Source organism: Cupressus sempervirens, chromosome 1 (assembly GCF_028749045.1).
Source record: "Cupressus sempervirens isolate cs-2001-9-10 chromosome 1, ASM2874904v1, whole genome shotgun sequence".
Taxonomy (NCBI): Eukaryota; Viridiplantae; Streptophyta; class Pinopsida; order Cupressales; family Cupressaceae; genus Cupressus; species Cupressus sempervirens.
Window position 1 is genome coordinate 330,714,620 of NC_143118.1, and position 15,114 is coordinate 330,729,733.

Sequence of the window (15,114 nt, forward strand, 5' to 3'; positions counted from 1 at the left end):
AATAAAAACTAACTGATAAACTGAAGACTAAGATGATCATTAAAGAAACATTATAATATTCTAATATTTGCAACCTTGGATTCACATCCCTGTTTCTAATGCTTGGTTCCATAGAGGTGAAATTAGAGAGAAATGCCATCCGCAATATAATTTTTTTACTATAAAAATAGTCGCTAATGTTTCTATAAGAATATAAACAATTACCATACTATTGAAAAAGCCAAAGGTCTTTCTAAGCAGTTAAGTTCAACGCAAGGTTCAATATTTCACAAGGGACCTATATAGTCACATAGGAATCTATATTGTCGATACAGCAGTGCAGGAGCTTCCATAAACAAGGTATTCAATGTTATGGTTCCATTTCTGCTTTAGCTCAGTGTTAGAAAAGTATCAAAACCTTCATCAGGTTCCATTAAGCAAGAATAAAGCTCAAAAAGTTCTATTGCTGCTATGTGAGCATCATGGAAGTGAATGGTTTAAGTGTGGTATCCTCAACAAGAGGTGGAACAAAAGCCTCAAGCATAGGACTAAGTTCTGTACACAGTGAACCCGCCCTTAATGGCATGCCAAACTCGCCTTCTAAAGCTCACAGGCTACTACATTTCTTGCCATTTGGGTCCATCCCTCTCCAAACCCAAAATCTCATTAGTAGCAGATGGTGGATTATCCTCAAGCCTAGCAACCCAATCTGAACATCAATAATGTCATTAAGGTCAAGCACATGATGTGAATCATACCCCTATATCTTCTCTTTATCCATTTGAGGGTTGTATTACACAAACACGAAGTCATTTAAATATATTTTTAGTCAATTTGTTGGAGTGTTTGGTGTGAACAACCTCAAAAACACTCCTATTGAACTCACAACCAAAAGTGCTATGGGGATGGGATATAAATTTATAATGCTGATGGAAAGACTTTGGGTTAGGTGTTGACACACCAAAATCTTCCCACCGCAAATCTGCGAAGACAACAATTATAAAGTTGTAAGGCATTAGGAATTTTAGTAAAAGTAAATTCTAAACTAAAATTGAACCATTTCTTAACCTGGTTATATGATCTCTCCTACAAAACCATAAAGTTAATGAATATAATGTCCACTCCACCTTCTTGTAAGTCATGTACAAGCTAAAGGTTGTTATCGGCGATCAAGCTCTGCAAATGCATTGAGGCCAAGTATAACCTTCGCATTTTCTCTAAATGAAGAAGAGAAGGAAACTTGTTCAAAGAGTAGACAGCAACATGAATATATTGGTAAAGTTTTTGGCTTCACTTCCAATCAATAATGCACAAAATGGGTTCATATTTGTATCTATTCAACCCCTACAAATGTTAAGTTGGAAGTTGAAAGACTAAAACTCGCAACATCTGAAGATTGCAATGGAAGTTTAAGGCTTGAAATCACTGTCTAAAACAAGTGGCAATCATGGCAGTTGCAATGTAGAGAACCTCAGGAAGCCATCTCAAAAAAGATGTAGGTTCAATAATGAAACCACATGACCTTTTATCAAATTATTTGGGATCAAGTTAAACCATAGAATCACAATTATTTAACAAATTTACATGTTTTAGGGATGGCAGCAAGTTTTGTCAGAAACTCCATTGTCAAGTATGATTCACTTTGCCCCTATTTTGAGTAATCACCAAGTTTTAAATCTATGGTTTGCAACTTTGTTGTATTTAAAGGGCCATCAAAACATGTGAGAACAATAGATATGATCCAGCCATTACCCAATTGCACAGGACAATTTCAGTTCTAAGATTACTGTGCCAAGAACTAACACATATTCATTAGACAACTGAAAATACTCATCCACAAAAAAGAAATCTTATGTCTTCAATTGATAAGTTCAAACACAATAGAAATAGATTTACCTCCACAAACAAAAATCATAATAGATGAAACTGAAAAATGTGCAACTATGAATAACGCATTATGAACAATTTAGAAAGTTCTTTGTATAAGAAATGGGTTGAAAGAAAACTAATATTTGTTTCAACTTTCAATCCTATCCTTCCTTGATTTCACACAATTTGAAAGCATGCATCCATACAAGAGGAAACAATATTTTTCAAATGCCAAAGTTCCTCAGTAAGTCTACCAGAAAACAAATTGCAAAGTTCCTCAGTAAGCATGCATCCTCACATGAAAAAAACACTAACACAAACTACTCAGAAAACAATTGCAGTGACCACGTATATATAAATAGAGGCAAAAATGATTTAATATCATTTCAAATGTGGGATATAAGTTACACCTGGTTCCTGCAAAGTGGCGTGAACGCCTTGAAATGAGTGTAACAACAAATACACGGCCAAAGATCGATAACTTAACCTGCCAAAGGAAAAAGGCCTTAGTCCCATTATTTTGTTATTGTAGTCAAAAAAAGGATATAAACTAAAATGCACTATGTATTCTAGCCATTCTGACATACAAACACATTTTTAACAAACTCTGGAGATTATATACAAAATAATCATTATCTCACGTTAATATGATGGTATGGATTGACAATCTCAAATATTGTCATGTCTCTAGCTTGTCCATCTAGTTCTCAAGAGACGTTATGGACTTTTGTTGACTGTTTGATATAATTAGAAACTTCTACTACGGATTAGGCCTATGTTGACATGTGATTATCATGCAATATGGCTAAATGTTAATGAATGATCAGTTGTTAAATGAGCTGTTATTATTTCATGCTTAATGAATTATGGATTTGGGATTTACGTACTAATGTACTGATGATAAGCTTCAGTGTTATGAGTGGTTGACAGGTGTGAAGGCAAGAATGTGGTTGAAGTAGAGGTGGCTAGCAGTTTCGCAGCAGTACGTTTGATGGGATGTAGCACACACAACACTTGCATAGATTTACATTTATGTGCGTTTAATGTTCCTCTAATAAAATGATCTATGTGTTGTGTAAAAGAGTTTGAATGCTAGAAGTAATTTACATGTCTTTCATTTGATATTTTGTTAGGAAAAGTGAATACAATTACATTTGTTTGGTTTTGAAAAAAAGATACTACCTATAAAATAAAATATATAGATGCTTGCCCAAAGGTTTTAATGTTTCAAGTAAATAAAGTAATTAATTATTGAAGAAACAAATGACAAAAAAACCATCTATTGATTATCTAAAGAATATTGTTAAGAATGTTAGCTTGGGAATACTAATGTAAAACAAGACTTATTGATTCCTTTTATTTTTCCAACGATAAGATAAAGAAATCCATGGGACAAAAATAACCACTTCTTGTAATCAGATTTAAATATATTTAGTGCCATTTAATAAGACCATGGAGATATAGAGAGCTTTACTGCCACGGAAGTAAACAAGTTCTATTGTTTAAATAATTAAAGTGCAGATTAAAGAAACAGAACAGAAGCTTCATAGTGTGCACAGTTAGGGAGGGTGTATATACAAAATAGAGAACTAGCATGTAATCTGCGTGAGCATTGACTTTGGGAGGAGTTAATAAAGAAGATCCTAAATCAAACTGGTACATGCAAAAATGAGTAAATTTGTCATAAAAATTAGACATTCTTTAATCGTAAGTGATATTGATACAAGAGTTGAAAGAAGAAAAGTGATTCTGCAGCACAAAACAGAGAGGAGATTGGTAATAACTAATAAGGAAACTGGAAGTAAGGAGGAAAGAAGGATTGACTACTGAGACAAGGGGGAGAAGTGTGGATGCTTTAAGGAGGAGAAGAGAAAAGCAACAGACTCTTCAATTATTTTAGAGGTTAGCCTATTAGAAGAGGTCCATGTAGGCTAATGTGGCGATTAGGGGGCACTTTGATGGCCATTCAGGGTTTTCCAACTGATCATTTGGGCATCTATTTCAATGCTCTCCATCACAGTGCATCAGTTTATTTGTGCTTTGCATCAGTAGATTCTGTAAGTTTAACCTTTTTTCTACGTTTGCAAAGATCTTCAACTAGCACCACTTGTGCCTCTTGTGCTATCCTCATTTTTGCACACAAATCTAATTGAGCATTCTTGATTAAGTTCAACAACACAAAAAAAATTCATTGACATACAGCTGGATGGCTAATTGAACCCTAGTCTAGTTTTCAATTGTTATCACAGGCAGAGATACTGCTAGTTTGCATTCTACCCTCGCAACTTGTATTCTCTGGTTTTTGCACATACTCCTTCAGAGCAGCTCACATGCCTTACCTGAGCTTTCATATTTGTGTACCCCTTTATCAACACAATTTCACTTCTCTATGCCTGCTGGGTGTCCCAACCTTGTATCTACTAAAATATTTTGATTGTCTTTGTGAAACCCATCTTTATATTCCTTTGCTGGATGTTCATGCTGTTCTATGAGCCTCTCGTACCCCATTGCAGGACAATGATAAGTTGGAAAAGGTTGTGAATCGAGATATCATCTGCCAATGGTGACTATTGAATATATAAAAGACCATTATCATCTGTGAAACCACCTCTTTAGGCAGATCTGTCATGTCTCTTTCATAAAAGAAAAACTGATTCTATAATAGCCATTTATATTACAGATAAATTAAGTTCTTAGTCAAAATATTTGGTAAGTTCCATTCTAGTGACCAGATGTAAAAGTTCATTGTAAATTCTTTAATTGCCTTGAAGCTATTCGCTGTAGGAAATGCTGAAACCCTCTCAGCTTGCTAGTACTCCGTATTTTGCATTTATTCCACCTTCAGTATTCGTGGCAGCAGCTGTGATATAAAAACATAGAGAACATATTTCATTAGTTTCTGAAGAATGTCTGACCTCTACATCTCTACTACCACTGACCGCAGGTAACAAAACTGTCAGCTAGTGCACATTCTGTCCTTTTGTCCAGAGGAATAGTACCGAGAAGAATCATCAGAAAAACATAGATCCTGCTTGATTAAAAAACTTGATCTTATTAAATGTCACCACACCGATAGCTACAGTTTCATCCTCCTAAATTGATACAAAGGATCTTCACCTGGAATGTATGATTAGATCCTTGCACCAAACTCATTGTCTTAAAATTTACTTAATTTATAGACCAAATTATGATAAACTTTACCTAAAGAATTTTTATCTTGTTATCTACAGTTACAGACTGCCTTATAGCAATAAGAGAAACGCTTGCCTAAGTTTAATCACAAATCCTTGATAGTTGCACATATTATTAACTTGCAAAGCTGTGACAGTATGCCTGAAACAAATTAAGACAGTTGCAAACATTTAGGCCTGGTTTTATTTCCTTTTGCATGTAAAATAATATATATGATAAAAAGAAAGGTAATGTAATCTGCATTAGAATTACTTTGGTTAAGTCTTGGGAATGACAGTTGTCGGAATGTCCATCCAGGTAGTGATCATTAAAAACAAGAATTAAATAGAAGTGAAGTATGCTGACAGTAGTTTTAGTGCATGTACTTTCCTTGAGAAGATACGAAACGAAAATAAAAAGGTTGTAAAGCATATATTAGTAAATAGAATTATTTTACTTATTCAGTAGAACAGTGAACTAAATAACTGACAACGAAATAATAGTGTGAATTGCATGTTTTGAACGTTTGTGCAAAAGGCATCCATTCATCTAAACGGAGTATTAATTACAGTATACATGTCATTTAAATGGAGATGATTTATTTTATGGAGTAAACATGAAAAGTTGATTGGTTAGTGTTAAAACTTCATATCATTAGAGTTAATTTTCAGTGAAGTTAGGATTTCTTTTGTAATAATAAGAAACAACAAGAATTATCAGAAATTTTGGGTCGTTTAAGATGGGAATGTAATAATTCTTTCATCGAATGGAATGTTGTTTCAACATCATGTTACTTTTTCTTTTCAACTGGAATAATAAACCTCAGGAGTTGGTTTTCTTTTTATTATCTAAATATTAACTGGTAAGGGCAAATTTTTCTGTCAAATATGGGGAATCAAGAAAGGGTAGGTTGAATATAGATCTATCCACATATATACTTTGGTCAAAGCTATTTTTCCATTCATTTTGACACTAGATGATCTTTTTACTCCCTGCCATATCATGGTGTTAGATGCTACATTGTCATGTGTGAAATGTTAGATAGGAACACTATGTTGCACCACATTCCATCCCTGCTTCCAATTCTGAATTGCTAGGTGCCTCATGCAGAGTTGAGAACTCTACGTTCATGTTAAGCACCAAGGAAGCTAAAGCTTTATGGTCAACTGGAGAAGCACTTAGACCCCATTCCTATCTTGAGATTAGCAGATGGAGAGAAGTTTGTGGCCAAATGAGGCAAAATGGTTATAGTATCATTGTACCATTTCATTTGATGTAATTGACCTAATGGCTGCATGTTATGCATTATCTTGTTGGATAATCTCTCTTGTGAGAAAAATCTGAAAAATTGTTCTTGATGTATTTATTATTCTTTTTTGAATTTTTGTATTATGTGGATTTGCATCTTTACAAATATTAAATATATTAATTAATTAAGCCTTAGAAAGAACTTTACCAAGGAGTGGAACTATAACTAGATTTTTTGAGTCAAAGCTATTAGACTATTTATTGTCATTGATGTTGAATTAGAATGAGACGATTAGATTAATCACTGTTATCTTAGAACAAAAAGTTCAGAGTGAATCACTGTTAGAGAATAGACAACTGAAGACATGATCGCATGCATGATGGAATCAACAGACAGTAATACCTGATATCTGGAATTTTTAGAAGGCTGATAATATGATTGGTGAACAGGTATATTCAGATCATTTGTTTCTATATTTACAGTGCCTTTTATTGGATTTCCAAAATATCAATTTTAAACAGAACATATTTTTTCTTAGACGTCTGTTTGTTATAATTACTGTGCTGTTTATAATCAATTAAGTCAGAATTAGAAGATAACATCAATAAATGATGTATATAAGAGAAAGCCTTGGTTATCGAAATTATGCTTTTATAAAACCTCTTCATGCCTAAACTCGGCAGTAGTTGTCAGTTATAGGCAGTTCTCAGTTGGGTAGTTGTTGTTGGTTATAACTCCTTAACTAATGCTGTTAGAGACTCATTCTTTACATTCATTCTTGCATTCTATTGATGGCAGAGATGTGGGTGTGAGTGTAAGAGCTTGATGAAAAGGTGAAATCCAAGAAAGCATGCTACAAAAAGTCTGAAAAAAGAGATTTTACTGTGTGGGGATGAAATGTGTATTCTTATGTGCTTAACATATTCTAAGAAACAATTGGAGTTGTGTGGAATCAAATACCGAGTGTTAGAAAGAGTTGAATGTTGATATATCCTTTGTGTGCGTCAATTTTGATGGTGCTATTCTGAATACAATATGTTCATTTAAATTTGAGATTAAATAGTATCATTCTAATATTTGTTGAGAAGGTAATTCATTTAAAAGTAAACATCAGGTATATCGGTGACAAGTTATCTTGAATGTGCTTTACCAGTGCTCTGCTTTGGAATTAAATTTCAAATCTATACTTACAGTAAAGTACAATTATGGTTCTATCAAATCCATGACAAATTTGTTTCACATAGCAGAGAACAATTATATTTGCAGATATGAGTTATTATTTGCAGATTATTTTCAGATTGAAGCAATATTACATACCCTGGGGACGCGTCCCTGCCCGAAAAGCCCAGGTTTCCAAGACGGATGTCACTAGGACAGGGGGACCAGTATGGGACATCCCCCTGCTGTACCCAACTTGCCAAAATCCACAAGAAATGTCCCCGGTACATGGGGACATCTGGGAAATAAAAAGGGGACGGCTGGCTGTCCCCAGTCCGGAAAGGGGACTTCCAGACGTCCCCTGACTGTACCAGGGATAGCCAGCCGTCCCCGTTTTTTGCAAAGCAAAAACAAAACAAAAAAGCAAAAAATTGTAATCCTAACTTGGTCACTCATGGGCCCCGCCCCTCCAAATGTCATTTGCTTGGTTTTGCCTGTGAAGTTGGAGTGTGTTGCAGCTGGCTCGGGTTCTCATTTTGCAAGAAGAGGAGGTGATTTTTATGATATTGTTCACTGCTAAACTTACATTTAAATATTTTTATTCACATATTGACAATTGAGTACCGAAATCGGTTATTATTTCCTAGATGGCACTCAATGGTGTATGTTAAGGTTCTATAATGTTTAAATGGCATGCTTTGTGTTTATTTTCATATGAATGACATGTATATTTCCAAATTTTAGTGTATATTTTAAAATTTCCCTTTATATATGTGTGTGTGTGTGCGCTTGCCGTCCCGCCAAAAACTCAGGGGAACATAGAAGAGAAATTATTGGAATTGTTTTGATAAATCAGAATGATTCTTTACTCATTTTATAACAAGCAATCATAAAACATGTAATCGGTTGCATCTCTTGTAATAGTCTTAGAGATGGTACTCTAAGAATTTTGACTTGGTGTAGAGTTCATTGAATTGTGATCTTGATTGAGTTGGTTCTCATAGAAGACGATTTGGTGATTCCTTGGGTTGGTGCCCTAAAATTTTGTATATTCTTCATCTGTAACGATGGATTAGGATATTATATTCTAAAAGCATTTCTCACCATGGTTTTCCCATCTTAGGTTTCCACGTAAAATCTTGTGCATTGTTTCTTATGTGGTTGCATTGTTTTTGGTTTTAGTTTCAGTTGTTTTTATAATGCAGTTTGAAGATTAAAAACCTTTTTATTGCATCAAAGTTAAAAAGTTGTATCTACCACTAATTCACCTCTCCCCGTCCCCCCACTCCTCAATAGTAGAATTATGTTCTTCAATTGGCATCAAAGCAAAGTACTTGGAAAGATCTTCTAATAAGGCATCTTTGTTTGATGGCACCATCTATGCATTTTGGAGTATAAGAATGGGAAGCTATTTATCTTCTCTAGGGTTTGAAGTTTGGATGTCAGTAGACAATGGTTATACTATGCCTAAGACTACTTTAAATGATCCTTCTAATAAGAAAGATTATGTCCATTGTAAACAACACCAAAGCTAAAAATGCTATTTTGTGTGGATTATCTATCACTGAATTCGTCAAAGTAATGCACTGTCAAACCTAAGGATATGTGGGAAGTTGAAGAATATATGCTATGGAGATGATAAAGTGAAGCAAGCAAAGATGCAAAAATACAAATCTAAGTTTGAAAGTTTGAAGTGAAGGAAGAAGAATCAATTGTAGGCTATCTCCTAAGAGTTGATGAGAAAAGTTTTTAAGATCTCTACTTTGCAAGTAAAATGTAAAACAAATTGCCATAGAAGAAGCAAGAAATCTTAGCATTGCAGTCCATGAGTTGCATGGCATCCTAATGGCTTATGAAATGGGTATGATTGGTGAAGAAGATAAAAAGGGGGAAGCTTCTTTTAAAGCAACTGAAAAGGCAAAAGAAGAGTTCTGGTGATGTGGGTGAAAGCTTGTTGAACTTGAAAAGGAACTCAAAAAGAAATTAAGCAAATACAAAGAGAAGCTACACTTCAATGCCCCAACTGCGGGAAGATTGGGTACTTTGCTGCTAAGTGTCCCTATGCCAAGGATGATCAAGACAATGAGGAATATTTCAAAATGAAGAAGAAAGGCCAATCTTCATGCAAATAGCGAAATTTCTCAAAGATGAAGAAAAGTTTTTTTAGTAAAGAAGAAAGTCCAAAATCAGAGGATAGTGACAAATCTTATGGTTAAGTATTGTTCAGGCAATTGATTCACTAGATCAGAGTGATGAAGATGATAGTGAAGTATTGTTCATGGCAATTGGTTCACTAGATCAGAGTGATGAAGATGATATCAAAGAAGGTGAATAAGCATTTAAGGACAACTATTGTGTGCCTTCGAAGAAATCAAGAGATTGAAGAAGAATTCACAACAAAGACATCAGCACTGAAGGAAAGTGATACCCGCATGAAGAGACTTGAAGAGGGAAACTAGATGATCATAAATCCAAACATTGAATTCGAAGAAGGTAAAATACAAGCACAGGTAATCAATTGTGAACTCTTATTGAAATCTGAAAATTGTTTAAGTTAGAAAATGTAGTAGTTAATCTGAGGATTGAACTAAAGCAATTGAAGATGATTTCTTCTAGAGAAATTAAGTATGTGAAGGGTTCAAATTTGTTAGATGAAATGTTGGTCAAACAAAGATTAAATAATGGTATATCTGTTTTGGGCTTTGAAAAGATCAAAATTATGGTAATTCTTTCAATAAAATGATCACTAATGATGGATTCCTTAAGGTTCAAAGGCAGAATAGGTGTTCACAGTGTAATCTCTCCCTAAAAGAAGAATGAAAACAAACAAGTTATATACTTTTTATGGATATTATAATCTTTGTAATTACTTTGGTCATAAAGTAGCTGATTGTAGGGTTGTACCATGAAAGAAAATTAGATTTCTCAGACAAAATTTTTTTGATTTCTTGAAAGACTTCAATATGATCTGTTTTAATTGGCAGTCATTGTAAGGAATTGACATACAGAGAATGGTTGGGAACAGGTTCTTCAAGAAAGAGACATATAAAGTGCATATGAAGAAAGAAGGCAAGAAGCCAGAAAAGTTCATGATTGCTTGGACTGCTTCTAATGCAAATATACAAAACCTTTGGATAATCGACAGTTGTTGCTCAAATCACATGATAGGCAATGATAGTAATTTTACCAGCTGTACTGATTGGAACAATGGTGCAATAAAGTTTGGTGATAAATTGTTAGTACAAATTCAAGGCAAAGGTTCCCTAAGCATTAATGATACTAAGAGTACATAATATTTAGTATTGTTATCCCGAGTTTTAAACTTGACAAATTTTCAAATTATCACATTGTAATCATTGCATCGAGTTATTCGTTGTTGAAGAAGTTGTGAGAACACTCAAATGTTGACTCTTTTGTTATTTCAAAGCAAAACTATTTGTGATCTTAGTCAAAGCCATTGGAAAGTAGTAAATGATGCAAAATAAAGTTATGTTGGTGTTCCTAATTACATTTGGCGTAATGTGGAAAATTTTCAGCTAAAGACGACTCTCAAATTCCCAATAACAATAGGGAATTGAAATACTTGCAACTTAATAATCACCCTCAAGTTCTCAAAATGGGAACAAAACTTGAATCAATGATATAAGAAAAGTTAAGACATTATGTGTCAACTCTAATATTTATGAGAAGGTTGGAAAGTTATTCTCAAATGCCACAATGCGAAATGGATATTGTTGGATCCTCAAATTTAACGGCTACTTTAAATGATTTGATAAATATGCACAAAGGTTGTTAGCTCTTAGGTCAGGTACTTTAGATAATTTGGTAAGTGTAAGAAGACCAATATCAACATGTAAAAGGGCCAAAGTGAAGGAGCATTAAAGCCTTCAACAGTAAAAACATCATGGGAAAGTTGCTCGAGTTTCAAAAGTATTGATATGTTTCTATTCTAGCTTCATCGGCAAGTCAGCCAAGTTACAAAGTTACTCAAGAAGCCGACAAGCCAAAAGGTGGCAGAAATGTTGGTAGTTATTATAACTACCATGTTATTTTCCATTCTTTGTAGCATATGAAAAATGCGATGATCAAAGAGAAATGGCATAGAAACTTTTAATGCAAATTCAATGAGTAAAGCTGAAATCTACAACTCTTCCAATATCCTCTATATTCATAATATAAAGTGAAGCTTTGGAACAGGTTTTGAACAATCAAAAAGACATGAAGGGATGAGGGATTTTGTTAAATGTTGTATTTGCAACTGCGTGCATAGACGTGCATGTGAGATGTGGAAGCATACACAAAGAAAATAAACTTGTGAAATGGAATGACTACAAGATTTGTAGAGAATGTCTTTGTTGCAAAAGCTTTAGAAACTATCACAAAAAAATGCAATTGGTAGGTGTAAAACCGATTGACCACATTTTCCAACATCATTCCTATCTATGCAAAATGGAAGCTTCAAAGAGGTTATCAACATGCATCAGTGTACCAGTTGGTAGGTTTGTGTTAGATATCATAGTGAGAATGCTTTGGTAGACATTCATCTAAAATGTGAGCAATGCATTTGAATCTATTGAGAATTTTCCTCCAAGAGATGTTGTTTCATGAATGTAGTGATTGTAAGGTTTAACGAAGATGGATATGTTGACATATAGCCTTAGAGACATGTTTGAGTGAATACATCCCCTCCACCTTTGACAAAATCGAAACATAAACTAGCTTATGGATATCTATTGAAACATAAAGGACAAAAATGTATTCAAATAATAGCAATATGGCTATCTTAACAGAAATTGATGCGAATGTTGAAGCATAAAGAAAAGCATCCATGAATTGTGCACATGAATGAATGCCAAAAACAGATGTCATCTCCTAAATGTGCGTGCAACTATGGAATTATGGGCAAAAATACTAGCAGCCTATTTAAGAGACTGTCCTAGAAAGAAGTGTTATTCAATGGATACAATGGTTGCATGAATGTAGAATATAGATTTGTTGATAATGCTTTAGAACCTCCAAAGCAAATGTGATTTTTAGATGCTGACCCAAGTTTGCACGATCCCTCATACGCAGCCTACATATATGAAAGATGTGGACCATTTCCATTACTTCAAACAAATACAATGTCCTTCGGTGATTACTAACTATTGTTGATGTCAATTTTGTACCACTACATAACATATAGCAATTGAATACTTGATATGGAATATCAAACACTCAATTCCTCTCTTGAAAAGTCAATACTCATTAAGTCATGAGAAAAACTCCAATGTTCCTTACACCTGTGGATACTAACTCAGTTATATTGATGTGATTTGTTGGTAATCACGTAGGCTGCCTTACGTTGTTCATTCAAGGATAACTTGGACTTTGGGATGATAGTGATGATTTTGTATGAGTGCCAGATGATGTTGATGGTGGTGATGATGGGGGTGTCTACCAATGATGTTTCTCCTAACTTCCTTCTTCAAAACTCCAAATACTAAACTACTCACTACTCTACTCCTACTCCTATGAATGGAAAGATTAGCAAATGGATAGGGATCGAATCTAATGAAAGCTAACCAGCGGCTTTACCTCTATAGATGCAATGATTCAAGGGAAAATGACTAGATTACCGTGCAAGGCTTCCTAACCAGCTGCTAGGATGCTAGTGGCCTAGTTTATAGATCCCTATCAAACATCCACTAATATCACCATGCAACTATCCATCTACTCTTTAGCAACTTTGTCAAAATGAAATCTACTTTGACAACTTCAAAGGAAATCTAACTTGAACTATTGGAAGTAGAAACCATGCAATAACACCAAATGTTCTTAATCACCATGCAAGTCACAACAATGATAAAGAGAGGCAATTTTGGTATTATCTTAGCAACAATTTTCTCTGACCCTTTACAAACGAGAGAAAATGGCTTTATATGGAGGCCAAAAATTACAACCAACGGTAGAGATTAAGATGCAAAACCAACGATCTAGATCGGATCCTAGAAACCCTAATTAGGGTTGCCACCCCATTGGCCAATGAAAAGATGCCACCTCATCAATGGACCAATGAAAAAAAAAAGGAAAAGTGGCAACCAATAAGAAGGCACCAAAATGGTAGCCAATCAAAATCAAACACCTATCCTACCCAAGAAGGAGAATTTGCCACTTGGGCTTACATCAAATGATCTTCTAATATAGTTCTACCCCTTTCTTTCAATATTTTAGCCAAAGCAATGAACTTGGCTAGCTTGTCGTTGACTTCCTTCATGGGAGGGCAAGGTATATGTTTCATCTTGAGCTCAACTGAATTCATCATGTTGCTCGCTACTTGCAGTGTTTTCTCATGATCCTTCTCATATTCTTTCACATATCTGATAAAGGCATTGAGGGAGGCAAGGGTGCCCAAATGTTTCTTCTTGATGGCAACCTTCCCCAACTCATCCAATCTCGATCCAAATTCTGTCTCATTGATGTTCTCCTCTTTGATATCTTCAAAATCAAGCACAGCCCCAACATGACTCATCATGGTTGAAATGGAAGTGTCAATGCCTGGGCTGTGTTGTGCAATCTCGTTTTGTACCTTTTCAAGTATTCTCAATCTAATAGTCAAGGCAACAAACCAAGACTTCACCGTACTCAATCCTCCTTCATCTACAAACTTGGCTCTTTCCAAATACTTCTCAGGTAGCTCGATGAATGCCCATAGCCTAGGAATGGCTAAGTCCTTAGCTGGAAGGAAATCCTTCCACCCACCTTCAAATGCTCTATATTTGTCTCTAATAGCCACCAACGACCGGAATGTCGAGATAAAGGAAGGCAAGAAATTTTGCCCATCTTGGATTGTATCGTGGATCCAATCCTTGATTTCATGTAACTGAGTCGATATCTCTTCTGTGATGCTCCTACTGTCCTTGGGAAGGACAGCCTGATGCAACTATTGGATAGGCTGGCAATCTCTCCAATACCTGTTTTCAGCCTCCAACTTTACAATCCTTTCATTTGCCTTCCTCAACCTTTCTCAGATTGAAACTATGCCTTCCTGGATCTCCTCATATTCCATGTCATCCATGATTCTTCCCAAGTTATGCTCTACTATCTCATATTCCTGAGCCACAATCTCATCCAATGCCTTGTTAACAATTGGTATAGCAATCTGAACCTTTCGATGACCATCATTGTCGCTCTTGATTACCTTTGCCACCATTTTTGCAATTTGTGTCTGGTTCTCGCTATCATTGTTTTCCACTAATCCTTGGATATCTTCAACTGTTTGGGTAATCACTATCTCGTCTCTTGCATAAGCATTTGCCTTAGCCATAGCAATGCAGTGCATCTCCCCAAATCTAGATTTGGTTAAATTAGCAAAGCTTCACCAACGGCCTCGAGCACCTGGCTCATTTCCTCAATATCAATTGGCCTATCCTCTTCTTCACTAGTAACTGCCATGTCATCTCCATGTTGATTCTCCGAGAGAGGAGAGTACTCGGTGCTGTCACAGTAACCACTTGATTTTGAATCAGAGCTCACCTCTACCACGGCCCTTTGTCCACTTATATTATCCTCTTGGCTTCTAGCCTCAATTATGCTCTCCCTTGATAGTGTTGCATTCTATCTCTTTGTTGGAGGTTCCTGATGATCCTTACTTTTCTCGACCTCCAAACTTCTCTTCCTGTTCTTAACTGTTCTTTGTTGCTAGCTAC

The 15,114-nt window shown here is 35.2% G+C and overlaps 1 protein-coding gene across 1 annotated transcript in view; it reads right to left on the reverse strand.

The window, feature by feature from the left end:
- The window catches only part of ATSAC1 (Phosphoinositide phosphatase family protein), a 140,852-nt gene that overhangs the window by 67,372 nt on the left and 58,366 nt on the right, over nucleotides 1-15,114 (reverse strand). Inside the window, exon 5 of the mRNA XM_089824136.1 lies at nucleotides 2,259-2,335. Coding sequence (XP_089680262.1) covers nucleotides 2,259-2,335 — 77 coding nt within the window. The remainder of the gene's footprint in view (nucleotides 1-2,258; nucleotides 2,336-15,114) is intronic.